This window comes from Lemur catta, chromosome 6, assembly GCF_020740605.2.
Source record: "Lemur catta isolate mLemCat1 chromosome 6, mLemCat1.pri, whole genome shotgun sequence".
Lineage (NCBI taxonomy): Eukaryota > Metazoa > Chordata > Mammalia > Primates > Lemuridae > Lemur > Lemur catta.
Window position 1 is genome coordinate 93,406,226 of NC_059133.1, and position 23,144 is coordinate 93,429,369.

Sequence of the window (23,144 nt, forward strand, 5' to 3'; positions counted from 1 at the left end):
GGGCGGCGCGCTGGCCGGGTGCGGGTGCCAGGGCGGGGCACAAACGGCGGAACCGCAGCCGCCGGTGGAACTCCAGAGTCCCAGCGAGCCGGGCCCGACCCGCCAGGCGCTGTCTGCGGGAGCCGTGGGCTGCCTGGAACCCCGGCTCCGGGCGGTGGGCGGGCCCGAACTTCAGGCACTGCCCAGCGATTGGTTGGGAAGCAACAAAAATGCCTAACTCAAACTGTTGAGGCGCCCTCCGAGGGGCTGGCCCATATCTCTACCGCGCTCCGTCGCTTAGCTAGACAGGAAAGCAAACCATAGCTGTATTCGTCAGCGAGTGATGCTCACGACTCTCCTTTCTGGAGCCGGCTAGGACCTCCGCCCCGCTTCGCTTCCGCACTGGGCGGCCGTCCTGGAAGTGGATTGGGCCGCGGGATTTCAACGTCATCTGGGAGGCGTGGCCAGCACTAATAAAGGCGGGGGCCGGCGCGGTAGCTGCAGTGAGTGCCACAGCTGCTAGAGTTCGGGTGGTCAGCTGTGGGCGGAGCTCGGCAGTTCCGTCCACTCCAGCCGCAGCGTCGCCCAGCCGGTGTCTCGCCGCAGCCTCCGGAGAGGAAACGGACCCCCCACTCCCTCTGTCAGAAAAATGTGAGTTGACTCTGGTGTATGGGGCTGGACACCTCCTTGACAACTCTAACCCCCAGCGCCCGACTGTGCCGCATTGCAGCAGCTGCGGCGACGCGGGGAACAGCCACCAGGAGCTGCCCGCAGACCGGGCCACCGCGGGGACGGGGCAGCACCCCCTTCTCGCACCAGCCACAGCTAGTACCGCACGGGCGGGGCAGGGGCGCAGGGGTCCCGCGTTCGTTGCACCCTCTCCTCTCATCTGAGTGGCACCTTATTCTGGTCTCAGTATAGTGGAGTACTGAAGAGGGTGGGAGGATGGAGACAGCTGTGTAGGGGCTCGAAAGCCCTTTCTTGTCATCTTATTGAATCAGTGCTTAGAGCCTCTGAGCAGTTAGTAACTCGGGTTGCTCTGCAATCTCTGGGTTTACGTATGCCCTGCACCCAAGGTGTGATGTGTATCCCCCTCGTGGCAGTGAGCAAAGTTCCGGAAACTTGTCTGCCAGTTCTCTGGTGCTAGGTGAGCAGTTCAGAAAGATTCAAGGAGCAGTGGCATTCATCCCAATGCCACCCTTATAGGAGGTTTTCCTATCATCGAGTCTCAGCCAAGTATTTGGAGGAGGAGGAATGGGGAGAGCTGAGCATTCCCCCTTTCTTCCAACGCACACAGTTTAGTCTCCAGCCATCTTCAACATCACCCGCTTCCTAAGATCTGGAGGGAGTACTATGGCTAGACAAATGAAGTACTTCCCTGTCAAGACCACAGTATGTCTAATAGAGATTTTTCCTTTCTGATTACTGACTGGAGCCCCAGCCTGATCCTAGATGTATTTGTGTTGCTTCTCTTAGTGACAAAAAAGGAAAAAATTTACTCGTGTTACATAAGGGTTGTAATTATCCCTGAATATTTTACTGCTATTTCCAACTCCCAACAAGTAGTAAGTGAAATGGGCCCCCTAAATGCTTTATAGCCATTTCACTTCTCTTTAACTTCTGTGGTTTTAACTATATATGAGTATTCTATCCATTTTGGACAAACCCTAGGACTCCAGTTGTTTTCACTTTTGGGAGAGGGATCCTTCTCAGCAGACTGGTTCCAGACAGCATCCGTGTGGGATGAGCGGGAGGAGATGGAGAAAGCATGGTGGCTAGCAGGGCATCACGAGGTCTCTGACCTTAATCTTGTCATTGGTGCCTCCATCCTGGACTGCTTCCAACACTGGCTGCTACCTACTCATTGAATTTTCTGCCTTCAGTCGAGAACTGGATGGCTTAGCTAGCTCAGTGGCAGCGCATGAGTCTTGTGGCTCCCATGTTTTTGTATCTTTCTTTTCTTTGCCTCCTTTGCACCTTAGAGGGAAATGTGAAAACTATTCCTTAAATGGAGATGAGTCAGGTGTAATCTGTTAGTATAGCCTCTCTGAGGGGTTATTCTCTATCTTTTAGACTGAAATAAATTCACTTAGTTGAAGAGGAGCTTCTGCATTCTATTGTGATTAGTCAAGGAATTTCCTTTTTGGTGACTTTGTGATGGTTTAATCTCTAGTGTGTTTACTCTTGGACTGCTCCTGCGAAGTATGTTTTGTGAGGTTCTGCTTCTGTTTGAGGAGTTCTCATTGTAATTTCTATTCTCCATCAAATTTGAGAGATCTCCCTTCACTTGGGTTCTTCCTTACCAGAGAAAAATCTCATGCCTGAGGTTATACTTCTGGGAATTCTTTAGGAAGTGAATTTAGCCTCTATGTTTTTGGATCTGGGAAGGAATTTGTCTTGAAGACCCCACACTAGATTATTCCCTTCTAAGGCTAAGGGATCCCTACTAGAAGAGAGAACAGTCTCCATGTGTATAGTAGTGTACAACAAGATTTCTCTTTGGGACATAAGAAACTAGGGGAGTTTCCTGAGACTGTGCCAGATCTAGAAAAGGAAGGAACAGAATGTCTGTGATGCATGTATATTGAGGACTATTTCTAGCATTTTTGCTTCCTGTCTATGCTCTTGGACCAGTTTCCATAACTAATGAATTGCTTTGGGCCCCAGATTTTAAGTGAAACCTCTATTTTCTCTGCCAAAAACAAAGCAAACAAACAGTCCTGACTCACTCCACCTATGTAGACTTTGCCTTTGGTGATTCTCCAAGTTGTCCTTACAGCAGTCCTGATTTTCTCATCATTGTGTGAAACATAACCAATAACTGGTTCCCCATGGGCTTTTATATTCAAGCTTTGCAGTTCAATCCATAGGCTGGTCCTGAGAGTTTAGTCTTTTCTACAGATTTCTCTTATCCTGGGTTAGGATTTTCAAGTTTGGTTCATGTGAAAGGCTTTTTATAGCTGGATGCCATTTGGGCCAAGGCTGGCACATTTGTCCCTGTAGCCACTGTGGCAGAGGAGATGCTTGCGTTTATGTCAGAGGATAGCCCCAGCCAATCTCTCTTGATGATACCCTGGATGTCACTGAGCCCCATCTAGATATTGTTACAGGATCTTTCATCTTTTGCTTCTTGCTTCTATGCTGCATCACCCTACTTGGGATTGCCAAGGAGCTAGAATCCCTTCTGTTTGCATGCAGATAACCTAATCATAATTGCTTTGGTGCTGTGGGGTGAGGACGCATGTGAGCTTTTTTTGCTTTAGAGATGGGGTCTTGCTATGTTGCCCAGGCTGGACTTGAACTCCTAGGCTCAAATAATCTTCAGCCTCCCAAGCAGCTGGGACTATAGCCACGTGCCACCATGCCTGGCTCCTTTCTTGTCTTGGTTACTTTGTGTACTCTGCCCCCTTTTCTTGACAGGTCTGCTCCAGCTCAGCCACCTGCTGAAGGGACAGAAGGGACTGCCCCAGGTGGGGGTCCCCCCGGCCCTCCTCCTAACACGACCAGTAACAGACGACTACAGCAAACCCAGGCACAAGTGGAGGAGGTAGGTAGATAGCTGTTTCTCTGAAAGATTCCAAATCATAGAAGTTTAGAAACAGAAGGGAACATCTTATCTGTTTTTGTTTTTGTTTTTAAATAGGGAGGTAGTTAAAGACTCTGGGAGTCAAAGCATCCCTTAGAGTTACACAGGGCCAGGCTTGTAATTCCCTAGTGGTGGTTCTTTCCACTGTGTCTGGCATGGAGCATATCAGCTTTGTTTCTGTGCTCCCATCAGGTGGTGGACATCATACGTGTGAATGTGGACAAGGTCCTGGAGAGGGACCAGAAGCTGTCAGAGCTGGATGACCGAGCTGATGCCTTGCAGGCGGGAGCGTCACAATTTGAGAGCAGTGCTGCCAAACTAAAGCGGAAGTATTGGTGGAAAAACTGCAAGGTGAATTTTCTTGTCCTCTCCTCCTTCTTTTCCTGGGCCTCCACTTGTAGAAGACAAGAAAACTCTCAGCTTCTGTGTTTCTTGCCTGTAATGGTGCAGGATCTCTGTCTTGCACAAGGCTTAGGAGGAAATCTGGAATGCCTCCTTCTTTAGATGCATTACCCTGCGTTGGCCACCAGGGTAGGCTAGAGTATTCAGAACCCCTAACTGGGGAGCGTGATACCCCCAGGAGTTCAGAATGGTTATTTAAGGAGCTTTACCCCAAAGGAGTTGCCTGCAAAAATTCTCACCTGGCCTTTCTGCAGACACACCCAACATCAACATAATGGCAACTTTTGGGAACGAGCTGAACATTTCACAATGAAAACGGAACCAATTGACTGAACATCCAAAGTCTGTACCTGTATTGGGATTCCTTTTAAAACCCCAAAGCAGCAGGAACTAAGCAAAAGGGAGCCAGCTGCGGGCCTGTGATGTTTCTGAAAAGCTACAGGTGTGGTGCTGGGGTTATGATCCTATGGGAAGCAGAAGGGTGGGGCCTCCCTGAGAGGCCTGCGGGTCTCCTGAGTGATGGGTGTTTTCTTCCACTGTCTCAAGGATGGAGGAAGTTCTGTTCCCACTATCGATTTGGCTCCTTTCCTCCTTCCCCAAACCCAAAGGCTCATTTTTTGTCTGTGTTTCCTCAGATGATGATCATGCTGGGAGCTATCTGTGCCATCATCGTGGTAGTTATTGTAAGTAAGTATCGCTGAGGTTGCTGGTGGGGTGAAGAGGTGGGAAGGTCCCGGAGTCTTCTCCCAGCCCTGCCTGCCTGCCTGCCTGGGGAGTGGGGCTGCTCTGACTGAGGTATGGAGACCGCTGCCGTGGGATCGTCACCTGGTCCAGGAGGGGGATGGGCAAAGGCAAGGGGCTTCCTTGATGGACAAGCTGTCCCCCTGCAAGGGGTTGCGTGGAGATGGTCCCTCCTGTTCTGAGGAAGTGGGGCTGTGCTGTTTATCACTGGCTTGGGTCAGAGGGAGATGGGGATGGGGCACCTACAATGGAAAGACCTGAATGTCTGGTAACTTGATGTAATTTGCCCTCTTGTTTTCTCCTGTCTCTTTCTCTTTTCCATCTGGGACTTCCTGGTTCCTGTGTCCAGTCTACTTTTTTACTTGAGAATGTGCCACCCCTTCCTTGTTCTCCATTGCTACCCAAACTCATGTCCTTCTCTCTTTGTCTGTTCTCTCAACAAACTTCTGCATCTGCCTTCCTCCATCCCAGCCCAGGCTTCTCCGTCATCCATGCTTCCTTTTTTGTTGCATTCTTTTGCACTACGTCCCTCGACACTAGAAATGCTGCTCGTGGCACAGTCTTGAAGTCACTACCCGAAGAGCAACAGCTGGTGCCTCCTCCCCGCCCCCTTCTTATGTACTGTCAGGTTCCCCCAGAGCCCAAAAGAGTTGGAGGCCAAGGGAAGGGGAAGGGAAGTGGCTGAGGTGAAATGCCCAAGAAGCTGCCCAGACTGGAGGAGGAGAGGGTATGGTGCCCCTGGTGTCTCCTAGAAAGGCCCGGGCGCTGGAGGAGACCGAACAGCTGGGAAGATGGTGGCTCACTCAGTGCCACCCTGGCCATGTGGAGCTTTTCTCCTAGGCCAGGCCTGAGGAAGCTCAAAGTCCAGCCTGGCCTTGGTGCAACACCCTTTTAGAAAGTGAAACCTGTTTTTTGCAAGTATTTCTAATCTATTAGTCTAAGATTTTCTATGTCTTTGGGGATCTTACAACTTTTTACTCTGTTCTCCATAGACCTGGAGAACAAACTCTTATGGATTGTGAAAAGACTGGGACTCTTGTTTCCATCCTAGAAGCAGTCCCATATGCCTCTAATAGGAAGGAGCTGTCTGTTCTTCATGTTTTCTGCTGCATTCTGTTTTGTTCATGAGGGTACCAAATAATTTTATCTAGCCAATGTTTTATCTAGACAAATAATTTCATGTAGCTCTCAGTTAATTGTTGGTGTAAATAGAGAGAATGCCTGTTAGTTATAGAGAAACAGTCAGTCAAGGGCCTAATTTGAAAATAACAAGCTCAGAGGAAGCCACTCTTGCCCTCTGATTAAGCAGGGTCCCATTCCTTCCTTCCTACTGATAAGGAAACATGAAGATGTTAGACGTGAGGATCTTCCAAATAACCCCATGAGTATGGGGGAAAAAAAGTGAGGATCCATGGACTCCCGTGAAATCCTTTCCTACACCATTCCCATGTACTTGCTGAAGACAGGGATGAGGCGAGAGGTTCTTCCCCAGGCCTGGCCCATCCTGAGGATTTAGAGAAGTCCAGTAGACCCACCAACTCCACCTTGGGGGGAGGCATGCCAGTCTGCAGTAGGTGTGCTTGTGCATTGCTGTGCTACTGTGGGGCCCTCTTGTCTAGAGCTGCCTCTCTGTTCTTCCTGTGGTATGTTCCCCTTCGAACTACCCTTACCCATCTGAATTCTACTTTGCCTCCTTTGTTTCCCTCTTCTTTGCGTGGTTTGTGCGGAAAAAGACAGTGGAACGTGAGGATGGGAGCTGCTCAGTGCACCTTGGGGGCTGAGCTTCAGACCCAGGTGCCAGGGGAGGAGGCAGGCTGGGAGCAAAGGCGGAAATACCCACGCCCTGTATTCCATCCTCGGTTCACAAGCAGGAAGAGGCTGAGGCCACACTGGGCTGGGGCTGGACGCCCACTCTCCATGCAGCAGCATTTCACTGTGCAAACCCATCCTGCCTTTCCCTTTGCCCCTGTTTCCCACATCCCCTTCGTCCTGCCCCAGGGCAGGACTGAAGAGCTGGAAGAAAGCAGTCAGTGTACCCTCCCAACCGTCCCCCTCGAAGGTCTCCACTCTCCTCTGGGCTCCTCTTTGCCTAATGCAGGGGGTCACCGCTGGAGAAGAACCACCACTGTCCTCGATATGTCCCAAGCCTGGAGCAAATCCACCCTCTTGGCCCACCCAGCCCTATCATGGGAATTATTCCCTGGGTTTTTGTCCCTCTGAGGCTCACCAGATATAGTCGGCTTTGTCCTTTTGTGGGGTGTTAGCCCTTCTACTTTCTTTCTCACCCCACCCTGTGTCCTCTTCTGTGTCCTTGCTACCCCTCCCTTCCCTCCCACTGCCCCTGTGCACGAGCAAATATGCAACTAGCCCCGGGACTTTGCAGTCAAATGAAGCCGAGCTTCCCACATCCCTCCTTTCAGTTTGCCGTGAGATGATGTGGGGTTTCCCCTGTGTGTCTGTCATCGCCTCTTTGTCTTTTTTTCCTAACCCCAATCTCATACTTGTATAGAGTAATAACAGTTGTACTTCTACCAAAGGCATGTGGCATATTTACCAATTTCATGTATTCTGAACAAAGGCAAAAAATACAAATTCCTATCACTAAACTGTCTTGGTTGTTGTTTGGGTTGGAGTAACTGGGGAGGGGAAGGGAGGAGTGTCCTTTCTTTCTAGTAGTCTGATGTCACTTTAGTCCGGCGGGGCTGGCTTATGTGTGCCATGCAGTCTTCGTGGAGATTGGAGCTCTGCGTGTCAGTGGGGGAAGTGGTCTCTCAGCTTTCGTGCCTGAAGCAGCCCAGTTCTCGCAGGTGCCAGTGAGAGGAAGTGACGACAGGAAGTTGAGTGGGCACCTCACACTGGCAAACAACTGTGGGTTCCCTCAGGCCACTCCTGTCTGCCTTCTTCCCCGTCCTTGGCCGGCCTGGCCTGGCCCAGAGGACGTGCCCAGATGATAGCTCCAGCGGACACCCATTTTCTCCATCATCCTCGCGTACGGTTTTCTTATCTGAGTTCCACTGGATTGACCAGGCATGTTTTAGAAATGAATAAAAGGACAGCTGTCCGCCCTGCAGCTGAGGGAGCGAGGAGTCTGTAGGTACCCTGAAATCCCTGGTGACTCTCCGAAGGAGCAGAACCTTAATTACAGCTCAGAGTTACACAGAGCAACTGAGGGGGGATGTTTGTTTCACATCTTCAACACACAGCGAGGCTTAGGGGCAGGGCTCAGTTGGGGAAAGACAGGAGAGTGGAAAAGACATGGGGCTTTTATTTTGACAGAGCTCAGAGTTTGTGGTTAGGGGCCCAACCCCTATCCCTTTGCCCCATCACCCCTCACTTGCCCTTTCTTTATTCCAGTTTTCTTTCCCTACAACCTCACCTCGAATCTGGCTCTTTGGTCTTAACCTGCACCTGGACATTCTGCCTTCCTGTTGCCCCCTGCCCTCTTCCCACTTCTCCCTTGGTGCGTCGCCAGCCCAGGGAGAGCAGTGAAGGAGGGCAGAGGCCTGAGCAGAGCCAGGGCTGGTGCCCTGTGACCTGGTGCCACCTTCCTGCCTTTCCCGGCTTTGCAACTTGGGTTAGAGTCCTTCTGGGAGGACGTGACTACTTTCTTTTTTACTCTGAGGCAGGAGAGCGGCTACCCAGAGTGGCTTAGAGTCTTGGCAGACCTTGGTGAGGTAGCTAGGTGAAAACAAGAAAGAACAAGATTGACTTCATTTGGGGTAACCCCAGAAGCAGGGGGCTGTGGTAGGTGGGCCGGCTGGAACTGGGGCCGGCTGGGCTTCAACACTCATCTGGGTGGGGAGGTGGGCGGAGTGGCTTGACCTACAAGTGTGGTGGGTCAGGGGCCAGAGCTGAGGGCAGATAGGCTCTTACCTTGCCGTCTCTGAAGCTCCAGGAACAGCAGTGCAAGAAGGAAGAGGCCGCTGGCAAAGACGACTCCCAAGGCTGTTCTCCGCTCTGTAGGCAAGAGCAACATGGGCAGGAGCTGTTGGCCGAGCCCTCACCATCCCCCCCATGTGTCCACCCCAGGAGGAGGAGCAAAGGAGTGTGTTTGTGAGTCCTTGGCGGAGGAGCCAAGAGCCTGGCACACAGCAGCATGTGGACGTGTTCGAGGCTGTCAGATATTCGTGTGTTACTCCACACAGAATTCTCTACCTCTTCCTACCTAAGACAATGTTTTTAAATTGCTTTGCAAAAGAGATTTAGGTTAGATTAGTTGTTGACAGCTAAATTGGGATTTTGTAAATAGTTGAGGAATAATATGAGCTGAGACAAAAGCCCAGTTTTTGGCAAGCTCACAGTCTAGTGAGCAACCAAATCACACGCAGTGCTCCTGGACATTTGCATTTCGAGGTGCAGGTTGTTTCAGACCTTTCAACGTTTTATGGCTTTCAGGGTGAAGTTCCAGCTTGAAGGCCCATCGAGATCTACAGGGTTTAGCAGGAGGAATCAGGCTGCCAGTTTTCACATTCTCTCTTTGCCACCGATTGGTAGGTAACCTTGGGCAAATTATGTCATGCCTGCAAGTGGCAGTTCACGCATCTATCAGACGGGAGTTGTAATGTGTGCAACCATACAGCTAAGTGCTTCGCACACTGCTTGATTCATGTAAATGCTCAATAAATATAATTACCTCTGAAACCTCAGAGCCACTTTCCCCTTTTCCCATGTGCCCTTGGCTCTAGCTGTGCTGAACTCCTTGCAGTTCCCCAAATTCTCTTTAGGCTGTTTTATATTTGGGCTTCACACAGGCCATTTTTCCCATCTTGAGTGTTCCCTTCCCTCTAAGCTAGTTAACTTGGCTTAAATATCTCCTCTAGTTCATCCTCCATGCCCACCTAGTCTTTCTCCATATTGGACTAAGCTCCTAGAGGGCAGGCTCGGGAATTAAGCACGTGGCCTGGCACCGTGGAGGCTGGGGTGTAGTGAAGTCTCAGGAGATGTGTGGTGGAAGCTGTGGTGGTTGCCACCTTGGGAAAGACAAAGCCAGGAGCAGAGGCAGGAGTGTGAAGCTGTGAACAAAGCGTGTGGGCAGGAGAACAAGGCCAAAGATGCACTGGGGGCAGGACAGCCATGAGCCCAAGTGTGGAGGTGGAGAAAGGAGGACATTCCCAGTACCTGGTGGGACAACCCAGGTGCTGGCCACAAGGGGCTCCTTCAGGGAGACATGGGTGACCTGGCAGGTGTAGGTGGCGCCTGCAGAGCCAGGTTCTGCCATCAGAGAGGAGGAAATGCTATAGGTGCCTGCCGCGCTTTGCCTGAGGTTGGAGAACGAGGCACCAGAGACTTGGACGGGGGATCCGCCTGGCTCCTCTCGGGTCCACGTCACTGCCATGTCCAGAGGGTAATAGCCCACAACGCTGCAGATGAGGGTGGGTGGCAGAGCTTCATTTGCCAAGCTCAGTCGTACTTTGGGGGGAGCTAGAGAAAGAATGAGGAATAAGGTTCCAGAGGGATCCACCTGGGGACAGCAGGGGAGCCTGGGGCCTTCTCTTCCCGCTGAGAGTGAGAGTAGATTGTGAAGGCTATAAAGTCTCCTCTTTGGTGGGGTACCCCTGGAAGCTGGTCATAAGTTAGAGGGGGGGCTATGTTTTCCAGAAAAGTAATAGTAAAAGCCAACTAAAGGTCAGATTACTTTGTATCCCCATAAACCAGTGATTTTAAAGGATGTCAGTGATAAAGTGCTCCTCCTGGTCAGAACCTCTTCCACCACCCCTCCTTGGTTTGCTACTGCTCCTTCTCAGGATGTGGTCCAAAAGGTCTGGGGAGATTGGAGACAGCTGGGCAGGGCAGCAAGATCCTGAGCTGGAAATTTCTTGATGGAATTAGCCTAGAGTCCAATGGGACACCTTATCTGATGCCATCTGTGCTTCCAGGGTGAGGATGGCAGATAGGCTGTGGGAATGCAGGCTGTTTCTCAGGAAATCATCTTTGTGTTTGGATCCCAGTCTAGAAAACACTCCCAACAGGCACATCCCTTCACCTCTCCCAGGATAACTCAGATCCGGCCTCACCTTGGACATTGAGCTGGATGATTTGTTGAGCTCGGTACAGAGAGGTGGTGATCTGGCAAATGTAGGTCCCCTCATCCTTTAGTGTGAGGCTGGGTAGGGTGAGGGAAGCGTCCCCAGCCGCGCGTAACTGCTCAGGGTCCAGCGTGGCACCATCTCGCTCAGCCCTCCCCTGCCCTGCGGTCCAGCTGTACACCAGCTGGCCACTGCCCTCGTGCTGCAGCCGCCATTCCACATTGATGAGGTCCAAGCCTGGCGCCATGCAGAAGCTACAGTCCAGGGAGGCTGAGGACCCCAGCAGGTAAGTCAGGGATTGGGTCGGTGTTGTCACCTGGAACTCCACTGTGGAGAGAAAAAGAGGGGTAATTTGTGTGCCACTTCCTCCTTGCGATCACCTGATGTCTGCGCCGTGGGCATGTTGTGGGCGTATACCTGCCTCTTCTCCCCTGGACAGTGAGGCCAGTGGAGCTCAGTTCTCATGAAGTAAAACCACAAAGAAATGGGGCTCTGGAAAGGCAGAATGGCACACATGGTGGTCTTCACCATTTTGGGGTCACTTACCCGGAAGACAATCAAATGAAAGCTATGGATCTCTCACCAGAAAAATACACTTGCAAAAGTATGGGTTACTGTCGACTCTCAGGTAAGAACTACTAGAGGAGCAGAAAAAACTCTGGCACTCTGGTTGTTCCACTTACAGGCCCCGTGACCTTTGACAAGTCACTCAGAGTTGCCAAGCTCCTCTGTGTAAGCAAGGCCGCTGTGGAGACTAAATAGGAATAACAGTTTCTTAGAGCTCCAGTGGTGCCATCAGCGCGTGGTACCTTACACAGGAGTGAGAGTTTGAAAAGCACACAGTAGTAGTATTTGTGCCAAACATGTTTGACCTAGATCTAATTGAGGAAGACAATCAGATGGATCCAAATGGTAGGATACTCTACAAAACAACTCACCTGGACTCTTCAAAAATGCCAATGCCATGAAAGACTGTTCTAGATTAAAAGAAGGGACAGTACAACTAAATGCAATGCATGATCCTTGTTTGAATCGTGGACTTAAATAAGAAAACTGTAAAGAATATTATTGAGCCCAGGGGCAGTGGTGCATGCCTGTAGTCCCAGCTGCTCAGGAGGCTGAGGCAGGAGGATCACTTGAGCCCAGGAGTTTCAAGACCACCCTGGTCAACATAGTGAGACTCTGTCGCAAAAAAACAAAAAAAAAACAAAAAAAAACCACACATTACAGGGTAATTGGGGAAATTTGAGTTTGGACTTTATATGTGAGAGTTTTATTATATCAGTTTTAAAATATATTAAGTATAATGATCTGTAGCATGTCAAACATATACTTAAAATATATTAAGTATAATGATCTGTAGCATGTCAAACCCTAGCAGGGAGGACTGTTTTGTCACTGATATTGTTCAGAATTGCCAATGTAGGGGGATGGTGAGACTATAAAGCTGTTTTTTAGTTCATTTTATTATTATTCTTAAATTCTTTACACATTGCACCCCCATTATGGCCTGCACCATGGGTAAACCACTCCCCTACCTTGGTTGGCTTTTGATATGGTGGTTTTGTGACTATGAAGGAGAATGTCCTTGTCCTTTGCTACAAACTAATACATGCTGTACGTGGGAGCATTTGAGGTCAAATGTTGTGATATCTGCAACTTACTCTCAATTAGCTTGGGGGAGAAATATTTATACGTGCATGTGTGTGTATATATATAGAGAGAGAATGTGGCAAAATGATAACAATTGGTGAATCTAGGTGAAGGGTATATAGGTGTTCATTATATTATTCTTTTACCTTTTTTGTTGTAGGTTTCAAAAATCCCAAAATAAAAATGGGGAAATACCTAACCATGCCAGGAGTATGGAAGACTCTGGACAGATATAAAGACCCTTCTTTTCTAATGAGGCAGGATAAATTTAGGTTGGGCCACAGAAAGATTAGAGTGTCCTGGGGCTTTCCAAGGCTAGGAGGGTAGCCACTAATCTTCTCTGGACTTGGTTGTCTCTTCTTGGAGGCACAATATTGGATTGGTGGACTCTGGAGAAACCTGTCATCATGTTCTTAATTTCTTGTGCCCTCTAGGACATGCTGAGGTGGGGAGGGCAAGGACTGGGTTTTACTAACAAGAGATAATGAACAAATTCTGCGTCCCGTGCTTTGCTCTATCTTGAAGCACCACACCAGGCTAGCTTTTCACTGGGAGACAACTGGTGACTGGCTCAGTAAGACTGCAGCGGATAGATAACATGTGCGAACGGCATGGCGTCATGTGTCTTATTTCCTCATGGCAACCTAGAAGATGAAAATGCTCTCCATCTTGGAGACAATACCCAGGTTATCTTTGTGCTTGGACTTTCAGGTAAGGGCTTCCCAGCATTCTTCTCTTCGGGACCCAGGGCTTTTCCCTAGGGGGTGTGGTGGGTGGAGGTGGACTTGTTCGCTTTCTTCCCCTGTCCCCCCAAATCTCACCACTTTAAAAAAACAAAACTTCCTTTCTGCTCCTTGCTTTTCATTTTCTCACCTGCAGTCTGCACGGTCCCCCGGGGGCTCAGAGGCAGGCTCAGCGTGGGGTGCCTGACAGCCCCACTGTCTGCATCGCCGAGAATCTTCATCACCACAGAGACACTCGGTCCCCCTCCAGAGACCTGCATGTTGGTGATGAACCGAGCTGCTGTCTCAGCAGTGGCCTCCCTAGCCTGGAGAAAGTAGCGGGAGATCTCGCAGGTCACCTCCTTCCCACTGCAGTCAGCGTGGAGCAAGGCCTCAGCCTGGGGAATCTGGATCAGGTCCACTGGGGAAGAGGGGGCACGTGGAGGGCGAGTTGCAGCGAGGACACCAGGGCTGACGGGAAGCAGGTGTGAGCGGGTGTAATCGGGAACTGGGCTGTCCCGGTGGAGGGAGCCCAGAATGACTAAGGACTAAGGGTAGATGGCTTTTACCTGAGGCCTCGAAGATGACAGGTGGGTCATCTCGGGCTGGTGTGCCCCCTTGGAAATCAGTGAAGTCTTTCAGGGAGCCGTCGTCCAACACTGGCACCTGCTTCAGCACAAGCAAGGCCTTCACCCTGTCCTCACTGCTGGCAAGAGTGCCACGGCGCCCACCTTCCTCCGCCAGGAAGCAGTCCAGGACCACATCCACTGGCCGCCACTGCCTTTCTGCTGCACCGGGCTCTGCAGGCAGAAGGCCGGGGTGAGCACCCTCTTGCCTGGAGGCTGCTCCCTCGCTGCTTCCCACCCCCAGACCAAACTGTGGCGTCAGCAAGGGGTAAACGTTGTCCTCTAGGATCCTAGCTGTTTCTGTGCCTCTATTCTCTTGCCATCCCCCAAACCAGCTTTCTGGGAAGCACCTGCTGCTCCAGGCAAATACTTCTTGGTATTGATTACTTGGATTTGCCTTTCTCAGAAGAGTTTATGCTTTTACTCTTATTTCCAACCATTGAATGAAAGACTATTTTCTGTCAAAGGAATTGTCAGGAAAAAACCAAATGAGCAAATACTGCCATGGGGACAGGAGACTGGACATTTGCTGTTGCTAGGGGCATTGACTGCCGGCTTCTCAAACTCTGCCCCCTTCCTACCTGTCTGCCCTGCTTTCCGCCTTACGGCAGCCTGCCCCTCCCCCACCTCCCGGGCCACCTCCCAAGTGATTTCTCAGCCTGGGGAGCCCCTTCCTCTTCTGAAGTGTCAGCTCCCAGGCCCATGCCCTCTCTGGTAGGACAGTGGCTCTCATACCACATCCACAGAGGGGTCCCTCTTTATTTAGCCTTTTTTCCCCTCGCTGTGTTCTCAGCTCCTCTCCCCACACACACTGGTTCCTACTTTGCCAGCCACTGCGCCTTTCCCTTGTTGGGCTCAGAGGCGACTGGAAGTCATCTCTGGCCCCCTTTCCCTTCTGGACTCTCCGGGAGGGTGGCTCCCTGGGGCTTCACCACCCCTACGCCTCTCCCCAGCCAGCTTCTCCCCTGCCAGCTCTCCCGACTCACCGGTTTCTGCCGCTGCAGACAGAGCCAGGCACAGCAGCAGGCACCACCCCTCCTGCGAGCCCATGGGCGCTGCTCTCGGCCTCCCGCACACCGCCCTTCTCCACAGTCCCACCCCGCTTGGAGGCCCGCGCTGGAGAAGAGGGGCTCTCCGCACCGGTGCTGGCAACGGCCTGTGGATTTCCCTTCTGTCCTCTCTGCAGCCCACTTCTCTTTCACTTTCACTTAGAGGAAGTGCCACTGTGACTGCCTTTGCCTCTGGGTGAAGCCATTTGCAGCAGCTGCCCCAGTCCTGCTCTCTATTCCTTTCTCTCCACCTGGCTCGCCCCAAAAATCCCTGGGTGATTTCAAGACCTGACTTCATTGCACCCTTTTGCTCCTGACGAGCTCCAATAAAGTGGAGATGCGAATGTGGGAGAGGTGGAGGGCTGGAGCAGGAGGGAGATGAGTCAGAAGCAGGCCGTAGCCTGGGGACCTTTCCCCCTTTTCAGCTGGGGCCAGCCCCACCCCACCCCCCCACCCTTGGGCAGGCCCCACCCTCCCCAACCATCTGCACCTGAGGAAACTCCTCCCTCAGATGCCTGACCTGGGAGATGAGGCGGGCTGTGGCCTTGGTTTGGGGACTGAAATTTCACAGATGAAGCTGGGGAGCTGCAGTGTGGTCCTGTCACTTTATTTTGCTGATTTTGTAGGTCAGCGATACAGCACGTGGGGCTTTTGTAGCAGGAAGTGTGTTTACAGCTAGAGCCTGGGGCCTCCCCCAGCGTACACACCTGTGTACACACCCAGGGCTCCTGTGTCCCACCCTCCACCGCATTCCTATTTGTCCTTGTCCCTGCCAGTCTCCAAAAGGTGCTCTGTCAAGTCGGTACATAAGAGAGGGCCCTGATGAGAGGACGGGACCGCACTGGGGCTGCCAGTTCTCAACCTCTGGAGGGTGGGGTGGGGGGATGGAGGCCAGGGCTCTACACTCTACAGCGGTGAGGACCCCTCTGCCCCCGCACCCCCCCCTCCGGCTGCTGGCTCAGGGGCAGGACACAGGCTCTGGCTTTCGGTAGTCCTCCTGGATGGGGATGGTGCTGCCCTCCTCCTCCCTGGGGCAGCTGTAAGGACAAGGCTCTGCAGGCTCCACTGGACCTTCTTTGTCTGCAGGAGGAAAATCCTATGAGTCTTGGCCAGCAGTGGGGGACGAGCGGAGGGAGAAAGATGAGCAGAGGAGGGTAAGATTTGGGGAGGGCTGTCTGGAGGGCACCAGCTAGGAGGAGAAAGAGTAGGACCAGGGTTGGTGAAGGCAGAGCTGGGGGCTTTCGGTGAGGTCCTGCCATGAGCAGCAGGGCTGAGAAGGTGGGCTGTGTGCAGGGGCAGGACTGGAGACCTGTATTCTGTCTCTTACTTGATCCATATTTTCTTTGTTGATGGAGGAACAGGGCTCCGCCCAGGGTGAAAGCAAGAAACATTCCGGAGAGGATCACAAAGATGCGGATACAGTCTGCGCCGCACAGGGATCTTTGGGCTGTGATAGGCAGGGCCACACAGGGGTTTGGGGGAGAGTCTAGCTCCTGGATCCCTCCGCCCCACCCTCCTGTCACCCTGCCTCTCTCCTTTCCTCTAACTTCTTCACCCCCACCCCCACCATTGGACCAAGGCCTCTCCTAATCCTAGACTCTGCTAGGAGCTTGCACTGGCTTCCCTCCTGGCCTCTCCTGTATGCATTCTCTCTGGGGCTGGGGATTAGGGAGAAAACTCACCTGGCCAGGGGGTAGAGAGAGCAGGGGCAGGCAGCTGCCTGAAGTCAGCCACAGTCTGCACCAGTTGGACAGTCCTGGCCTCTGGCTTCTCTGGAGAAACAGAGACAGGAGTAGAGCAGGGAGCCGCAGGGCATGCTGGTCTGAAGGTCTGAGCATGCTGACCTTATCTGGGGGTGGCAGTGGGAGTGGGGAGTGCTGGCTGGGGTGTCACCCCTACCCCAAATGATTGGACAGAGGATTGCCTGGAACTTACTTTTGGCATAAGCTAAGTGGGTGGGTTGAGGGTGTGGGCCCAGGGCCTGAGATGGCTGAGTGGTCAGCCAGGGGCCTGGAGGAGGATCACACTCGGTGCATTCTTTATCTCTGCACTGCCAGCCATGGGGACAGGCACACTCGGCATTGGCAGTGATGGTGCAGTTGCGAATGAGAAGACCTGGGGAAAGAGGGGGGCCAAAGAAGCACAGGACTCTCAGACCTTCAGAGACCTTCGAGGTCCACTACTCAATCCCCCAAACCGCATCCCAGGCCCACCTCTAGGGACATGCTTCCCTTTCCATTACCGCCTGCCAGGGGACTGCCCCCCTCACTGTCACCCAGTGCCTTTGCCATTATCACTGTTACTAAAGAAGAAAGTTGGGCCTTTCAGAAGAGTCATGGAATCAGAAAAAGAAATTATGAAAAATAGAGCTTATGTAGTTTTCTCTTATACTTGCTGATACTTTAATAACTTTTTATTGAAGTGTAATATATTTTAGAGAGGTATACATAAGTGTTATGCTTTAGAATTCGTACAAATTGGACTCACAGGTGTAACCAGCACCAGATCAAGAAACAGAAGGTGACAAGCAATATGCCCTCATGGCCACTCTCCCCCCAAGAATAGCCACTATTCTGACTTCCTAACACCGTGAGTTATCTTTGCCTATTCTTGTACTGCACAGGTGGAATTGTGGTATGCACTCACTTCCGCTTCGTTTCTTTCACTCAAACCTCTGTGAATTTCATCCATATCGTTGGCTGTAATCGCAGATTATGCATTCTCGTGGCTGTGTAGTGTCCCATCATATCACTATACCACAGTTGATTCATCCATTTTACTATTAATGGGCATTTGGGTAGTTTCCAGTTTTTAGCAATCAGGAGTAGTGCTGCTATGATCGCTGGTATGCTTTTATCTTTATTAGAGAGTTACTTGATTACAGAATCCTTTACCTTTAAACATAAATTTTACTCACGTGTAGGGGTCAGGTGCTGGGTGGCTGCAAACCAGTTATGCTAGGAGGGTGGTGTTGGGGTATAGGCTGGGCTGGGTGCACAGGTGGCTGGGGTTGAGAGGAGGGTGGTTCAGAGGAAGGCAGCAACACCGGATGTGGGACAGGCTTGCATGGGAGCGTGGTGTGCCTTAGGGCAGCACACTCGTGGGGACCCAGGGAGTCCTAGGAGCCCTGACGGGTGAAAGGGGTGCAGAAAGGGAGGATGCCAAACATCATTATCAACTCTAACAATTTTTCACTGTGCCTTTTGTCAGGAAAGGGACAGGGACAGGGACAAGTCCTTCTTCTCATCCTTGTGCCTCTATGCCCTGAATTCTGACTCTGAGTTGCTACTCGAATTTGTTTCCTTGTGGCTTGCCAGGTTTGTGAGCCAGCCTGACCAAGGATCTGCAAGAGGAGAGTAAGGGAAGCCTGGGACAGTGATGGGGGTGGGGACAGTGGTGGTGGTGAAGGGTGATTATAAGGGTCTCTGCTAAAAGAGACTAGGAAGGGCTCAAGAAGGGGCTGGTGGTTAAAAAGGCGTGAAGTGCCATTGTTTTCGGTGATGAGCATCCAGAGACCTGCGGGTTCTATTTACCACGTATAACCTGTGCTCAGAATTCCAGCTGGATTTCAGGCACTTCCTCACCTCACAGATGCAAGCACTGAGGGCCAGAGAGGACCACACTCACGCGGCCTCAGACCCCTGGGGTCCTTCTGCAGCCAGGTGCTGCTGGAGGACTCCGGGATCTATTGGCTGAGTCTCACCGAGAAGGGTTATGGGTCGGGCTAGTCTAGAACATGGTGAAGGGACTGAGGCCTGGCTCGGTGTGGGGCAAAGGCCTTCAGGTGGGGCCTGCAGAGTGAGTGGGGAGGCTTTGGCCAAACAATTCTGGCCCTGCGGAGGCTGCTGCCAACAGGAGAAAAGTGTCTATCAACAATCGTTTTTAAGTTCAGTGGACTGACGAATATTTCTTGTGTATGAAAGATGTTGCTTTTTTTTTTTTAAGAGTACAATAATAAAAGACCTAGTGAGACCAAACACTTTACAAGTAGTTTAGTAATTACAATTTAGTAGTTCTCAAAAGTGTCTTGCTGGAGAACATTTGTTCAAAGGGGCCACTTTAAAGTCTGCTATTCTAGTGTATACTGGCATATGGTTTCTGAAATTGTAGCTAAGATGGAGAAATAATAGAGTTCATGAACACAGCTGCAAATATTATACTTCTTAATTTTAAAAAAGACAGAATTACAAAATAAAAGTATAGGCCACATACATACTCATACTCCCAAATTGGCTTTTGTGCAAAAAAAGGTTGTTACCTACTGGTTTATATTGTCATTTCCTTAGAAAGATGTATCCCAAGTCCCAAATAGCCAATGTATAATGTGCACTCTGGGAACATGGCCAGTTTATTGGTTGGGGGTTGCTTGTCTGAAATCTGGGGTCCCAGAGCCACTTGCCTCTTTTTATTGTCTCGATCCTATTCGTTGACCCATTCTCACCAATCCCTCACATTCTACTTATCCCCTTCCCTGAAATACTAGATTTCTCCCCACAGCAATATGTGCCCTGCCCAGGGCACCCCGTTTCCCAGCATTGGCTCCACCTGCCGTGAGCCTTGAAGAAGGCCAAAGTTCCGACTGCCATCCTCCTCGCTCCCCCAAACCCAGCTCCACCAGCCTTGCTCTCCCAAATGCTGGTGCCGTGTCACCGCCTGCACGCCCTTGTCATCTCACCGGAGTTACAGTGCCGACAGCTCTCACAGTGGGGCCGGGAGTGGTGGGCTGGAGAGAAGGAGATCCCTGGTATACACGGATCGCACTGAGCGGCCTTTCTGTGCTGGTCACAGTCCTTCACGAGGAATGTTCCTGTGAGCAGAGGGTCCAGGATCAACGTCCCAGGAAGGTCAATTCTCTGCCGTGTCCAAGGCGGCGCCTCCTGGCCGCTGCGGGATTTCTCTCCTTGCCCGAGCCCAGTCTCACGCTGTGCGCACCTTACCTTCACCCAGTCCTCTGTCCCGCCAAGGCGCACTCGCTTACCTGGCTCACACATCTGGCAGCACAGTCCTGCCCGTGCCCAGTAGTGCCTCTCTGGACAGCTCTTGGGGGCCGGCGTAGCTGAGAGCCCTGCCAGGGTCCCCAGAACGCACAGCCAGCAGGGTGGGGGCCATGCCATGGCTCCTGCCCAGGGACCCCTTCCGGTGCTCTGGCTGCTGACTGGCCCCTGTGAGGTGGCCCTTCCCCTGGGCACTGCTGCCTCTCCTTTGCACTTGCTGGGTGGCGGCCACGGACACGGGTCCTTGGTGAGTTGCTCCACTTCAGGTGGCAAGCCGACCTCTGATGGCAGTCGGAGCTCTGTTGTGGCTGTTTTTTCTCACAGCAGCAACTTCCCCCCCTCCCTTTTTCCGCATGCTGGGGAGGGTTTTAAAGGGCAAACACTGTCAGAGACCTGCTCCCCTTCAAAGATGTCTCTTCTAGCACACCAGCCTCCCTTGCTTTTGCCTCTCTCCTGCTCATTAAGCACGCAAACCCTCTCTGCCTGCTTTTCTCACAAAAACGGGATGACGGATGCATCCTCTTGTCCACACACTTGTGCACAACGATGCCCACATTACCCCTGTCCACAGGTTACGAGCTAAGTCCCATGTCCCCTCTCCCCCATACCTCCATCGCTTCTTTCATAGAGATGACAGTTTAAAGAAGGAAGGGGAACCAGTATTGAGTACAGTTTCTGGGGTCAGGTAAGCTTGGGAATTCAGAATTTTTGAGATTTATAAGGAAGCTAGCACCACAAAATGCCCTTGTGGAGCTGAGGTAGCACTCATAATCAAACACAACATTTCTGCGGAAAGATTATCCAATTTTTACATGAAGTGGGATGAATAATGACCATAAATACCCTTGCATTAATTGAGGTTTTATGGCCAAAAGAGTTTGCTACAGAATTGTTCAGAATTGCAAACAGAGGACTTAGGCCTGTGTCTCTTCTCTGTCACTCTAGGCAAGAGATCACATATGATCTCTAATCCTCATGCCAGCCTGTGACGTGGGTATCACCCATTGTCCACCTGGCCTTCCTCCTACCATTTTTATCTTCCCCTTTCCACTCTGGCTGTGTCAGTCACCGGTGTCCTGGAGCTCCTGGGGCACCTCCTCTCCCAGCCTGGGCACTGGGCATTAAAGTTAGGTTCCTGTGTGGGTCGTCTCTTTCCCCTTCCCCCAGTGTTCCCGGGGAGACTGACTGGGTGATACTGGAAACAGCTCAACTTTTCCCTCCTTGAGTCCTGGAAGCACGTGTGGTCAGCAGCCTCCCCCGACTCCTTTCCCAATGACTGAGATTTGGGGTGGCTTGTGTCCTCAGAAGCCTTTCATTTAGGGGCTTTGCAGTTGTTTCCACACTGCTTGCTAAAGGTCACACCCCTGTGGCTGCACCTGTCAGATCTGTTAGATCTGTTCTCTGTCTCACTCTTCAGTTTCCTTTCTCTTCATTTCCTCCCTCCTCTGGCCTTTCCCCAGCCCCCCTGCAGCTCCTCAGGGGGGTCCCGCTAGAGCGGGAAGCCACATCTGGGTGTGATTTGAAGAGCTACTCATGCAAAACTGTCCTTTTCGCTATCAGTCAGGGTGCCTGACCCCCCCTGTAGAGAGTGCTAAATTTGGGACCTGAAGACTTTTCTGTCTCTGACTATTCCCGGGTTGTGGGAAATATCTTCACTGTTATTAATTTATTTATTTCAGAGATGTGGCCTTGCCACGTTGCCCAGGTGGAAGTGCAATGGCCCATCTCCCCTCCTCTACTGGTCACTTCTCCGTGGGGGTCAGAGCAGAGCAGACTCCGAGGGGCTCTCCTGGAGTACTTTGGCCAACAGGGAGAAAGCCAGGTTTCTGGACCTTACTCTTCTCTGGGCAAGCGGAATGACCTCATCTCCTGCCTCCTGTGCTCTTTGTGCCAGCCTCCGGCGAGCTGTGCTCCATCCTAGGCCGGCTCCCCGACGTTCCTCCATCTACAGGCCCTGGGAGCGCGGCCCGCTTACGTATTTCTCGGTATCTCCCACCGCTGCTTCCTCTTTTGGGGTCAGCCTTTCTCCATGCCTGGCTGGGGCAGAGACATGAGGTCTTCTTTCAACAGCCCCCTGCTTTTCTCTCATCCCCAGAGATAAGCCCACAGAAGCCCTCTCCTTTGAGGACTTTCATGACATTTGAGAGGGCCTGACCAAACCCTCCATCTGGACCAGTGAGTGTAGCCTAGGTGTCATGCTGCTCTTTAAAGTCTGGATAAGATACTCCTCAATTTCCATTCAGGGCAGGTCCTGGGCAGGCTGTCCACTTGCACAAATTCCAGTGGGTCTGGTGTTCCCGGGGTCACTGCTAGTTCTGATGCCTCCTTCAGCCTAAGTCTTGTTCTCTCCTCTGTGTCTCCTGGTTGTTTCCTTACCTCTACCCTGCCTCGGGCCCAAAATCTGGGACACAAGACTTGCTTGAATTTTCCTCTATACCAACTATTAATAACAGAAGACTGTAAGGCTGTTAGGTGTGGCAGAACTTTTCTTTTTTCTCCGGTATTTTTTTTTTTTTAACAGACAGGGTCTGGCTATGTTGCCCCAGCTAGAGTGCAGTGGTGCAATCATGGCTCACTGCAGCCACGATCTCCTGGCCTCACTTGATCCTCTCACCTCAGCCTCCCAAATTTCTGGGATTACAGCACTTTACGGCACATGAGGTACCAAGCCCGGCTTGTTTTCTAATTTTAAATTCAGGGTGCATCTTCTTCTTCTTCTTCTTTTTTTTTTCTTGAGACAGAGTCTTACTCTGTTGCCCAGGCTAGAGTGTCATGGTGTCAACAGCGACCTCAAACTTCTGGGCTCAAGCAATCCTCCTGCCTCAGCCTCCCGAGTAGCTGGGACTAAGGCATGCACCACCATGCCTGGATAATTTTTTCTATTTTTAGTTGACTGGGTCTCACTCTTGCTCAGGCTGGCCTCAGACTCCTGACCTCAAATGATCCTCCCGCCTCGGCCTCCCAGAGTGCTAGGACTATAGGTGTGAGCCACCGCGCCCGGCTGAGAGTGCATCTTCAACAAGGCTTTTTCTGTGGGAATCCTCAGTGGTCTACACCGAGGACATGTCCCTTCAAAGTGTTTTTGCAGTTGCTTTTGTCAGACACTCTAGGGATATTACTGGCTTGATACCAATTTCTATGTTATTTTTGGGGGGATACTGGGAGTTTCCAAACCATCTGGGTAGTATAAATTTAACCCCCAAGCCTGGGAAAGCACAGGCCTATAATTTTCTTTCTTTTCTTTTCTTTTTTCTATTCTTTTCTTTTTTTTCTCTTCCTTCCCTCTTTCCTTCCTTTTTCTTTCCTTTCTTCCTGTCTTCCTCTCTCTCTTCTTTTTTGAAACAGAGTCTTGCTCTGTCACCCAGG

The 23,144-nt window shown here is 51.4% G+C and overlaps 3 protein-coding genes across 4 annotated transcripts; 1 reads left to right on the forward strand and 2 right to left on the reverse strand.

Moving 5' to 3' along the window:
• Positions 1 to 367: 367 nt before the first annotated feature.
• On the forward strand, positions 368 to 7,309 carry VAMP1 (vesicle associated membrane protein 1). The gene is made up of 4 exons (XM_045554534.1): positions 368 to 630; positions 3,400 to 3,526; positions 3,758 to 3,916; positions 4,603 to 7,309. Coding segments are annotated over exons 1-4 (354 nt in total). The 5' UTR covers positions 368 to 628; the 3' UTR covers positions 4,669 to 7,309.
• On the reverse strand, positions 7,251 to 15,138 carry TAPBPL (TAP binding protein like). 2 transcript variants are annotated; one of them, XM_045554532.1, is made up of 7 exons: positions 14,722 to 15,138; positions 13,679 to 13,909; positions 13,261 to 13,530; positions 10,723 to 11,061; positions 9,827 to 10,129; positions 8,582 to 8,665; positions 7,251 to 7,722 (listed from the first exon to the last, which is right to left on the reverse strand). In XM_045554532.1, the coding sequence occupies exons 1-7, from the start codon at positions 15,080 to 15,082 to the stop codon at positions 7,709 to 7,711; spliced, it is 1,602 nt and encodes a 533-aa protein (XP_045410488.1). In that variant the 5' UTR covers positions 15,083 to 15,138; the 3' UTR covers positions 7,251 to 7,708. The 2 variants fall into 2 exon arrangements, with proteins under 2 accessions (XP_045410488.1, XP_045410487.1); XM_045554531.1 differs by having other exon boundaries at positions 7,251 to 8,386; positions 14,722 to 15,135.
• Positions 15,139 to 15,482: 344 nt separating this feature from the next.
• CD27 (CD27 molecule) lies at positions 15,483 to 20,079 on the reverse strand. The gene is made up of 6 exons (XM_045554533.1): positions 19,763 to 20,079; positions 19,460 to 19,591; positions 16,720 to 16,899; positions 16,467 to 16,556; positions 16,112 to 16,231; positions 15,483 to 15,864 (listed from the first exon to the last, which is right to left on the reverse strand). Exons 1-6 carry the CDS (start codon positions 19,896 to 19,898, stop codon positions 15,743 to 15,745), a joined length of 780 nt encoding a protein of 259 aa, XP_045410489.1. The 5' UTR covers positions 19,899 to 20,079; the 3' UTR covers positions 15,483 to 15,742.
• Between the last annotated feature and the right edge of the window lie 3,065 nt (positions 20,080 to 23,144).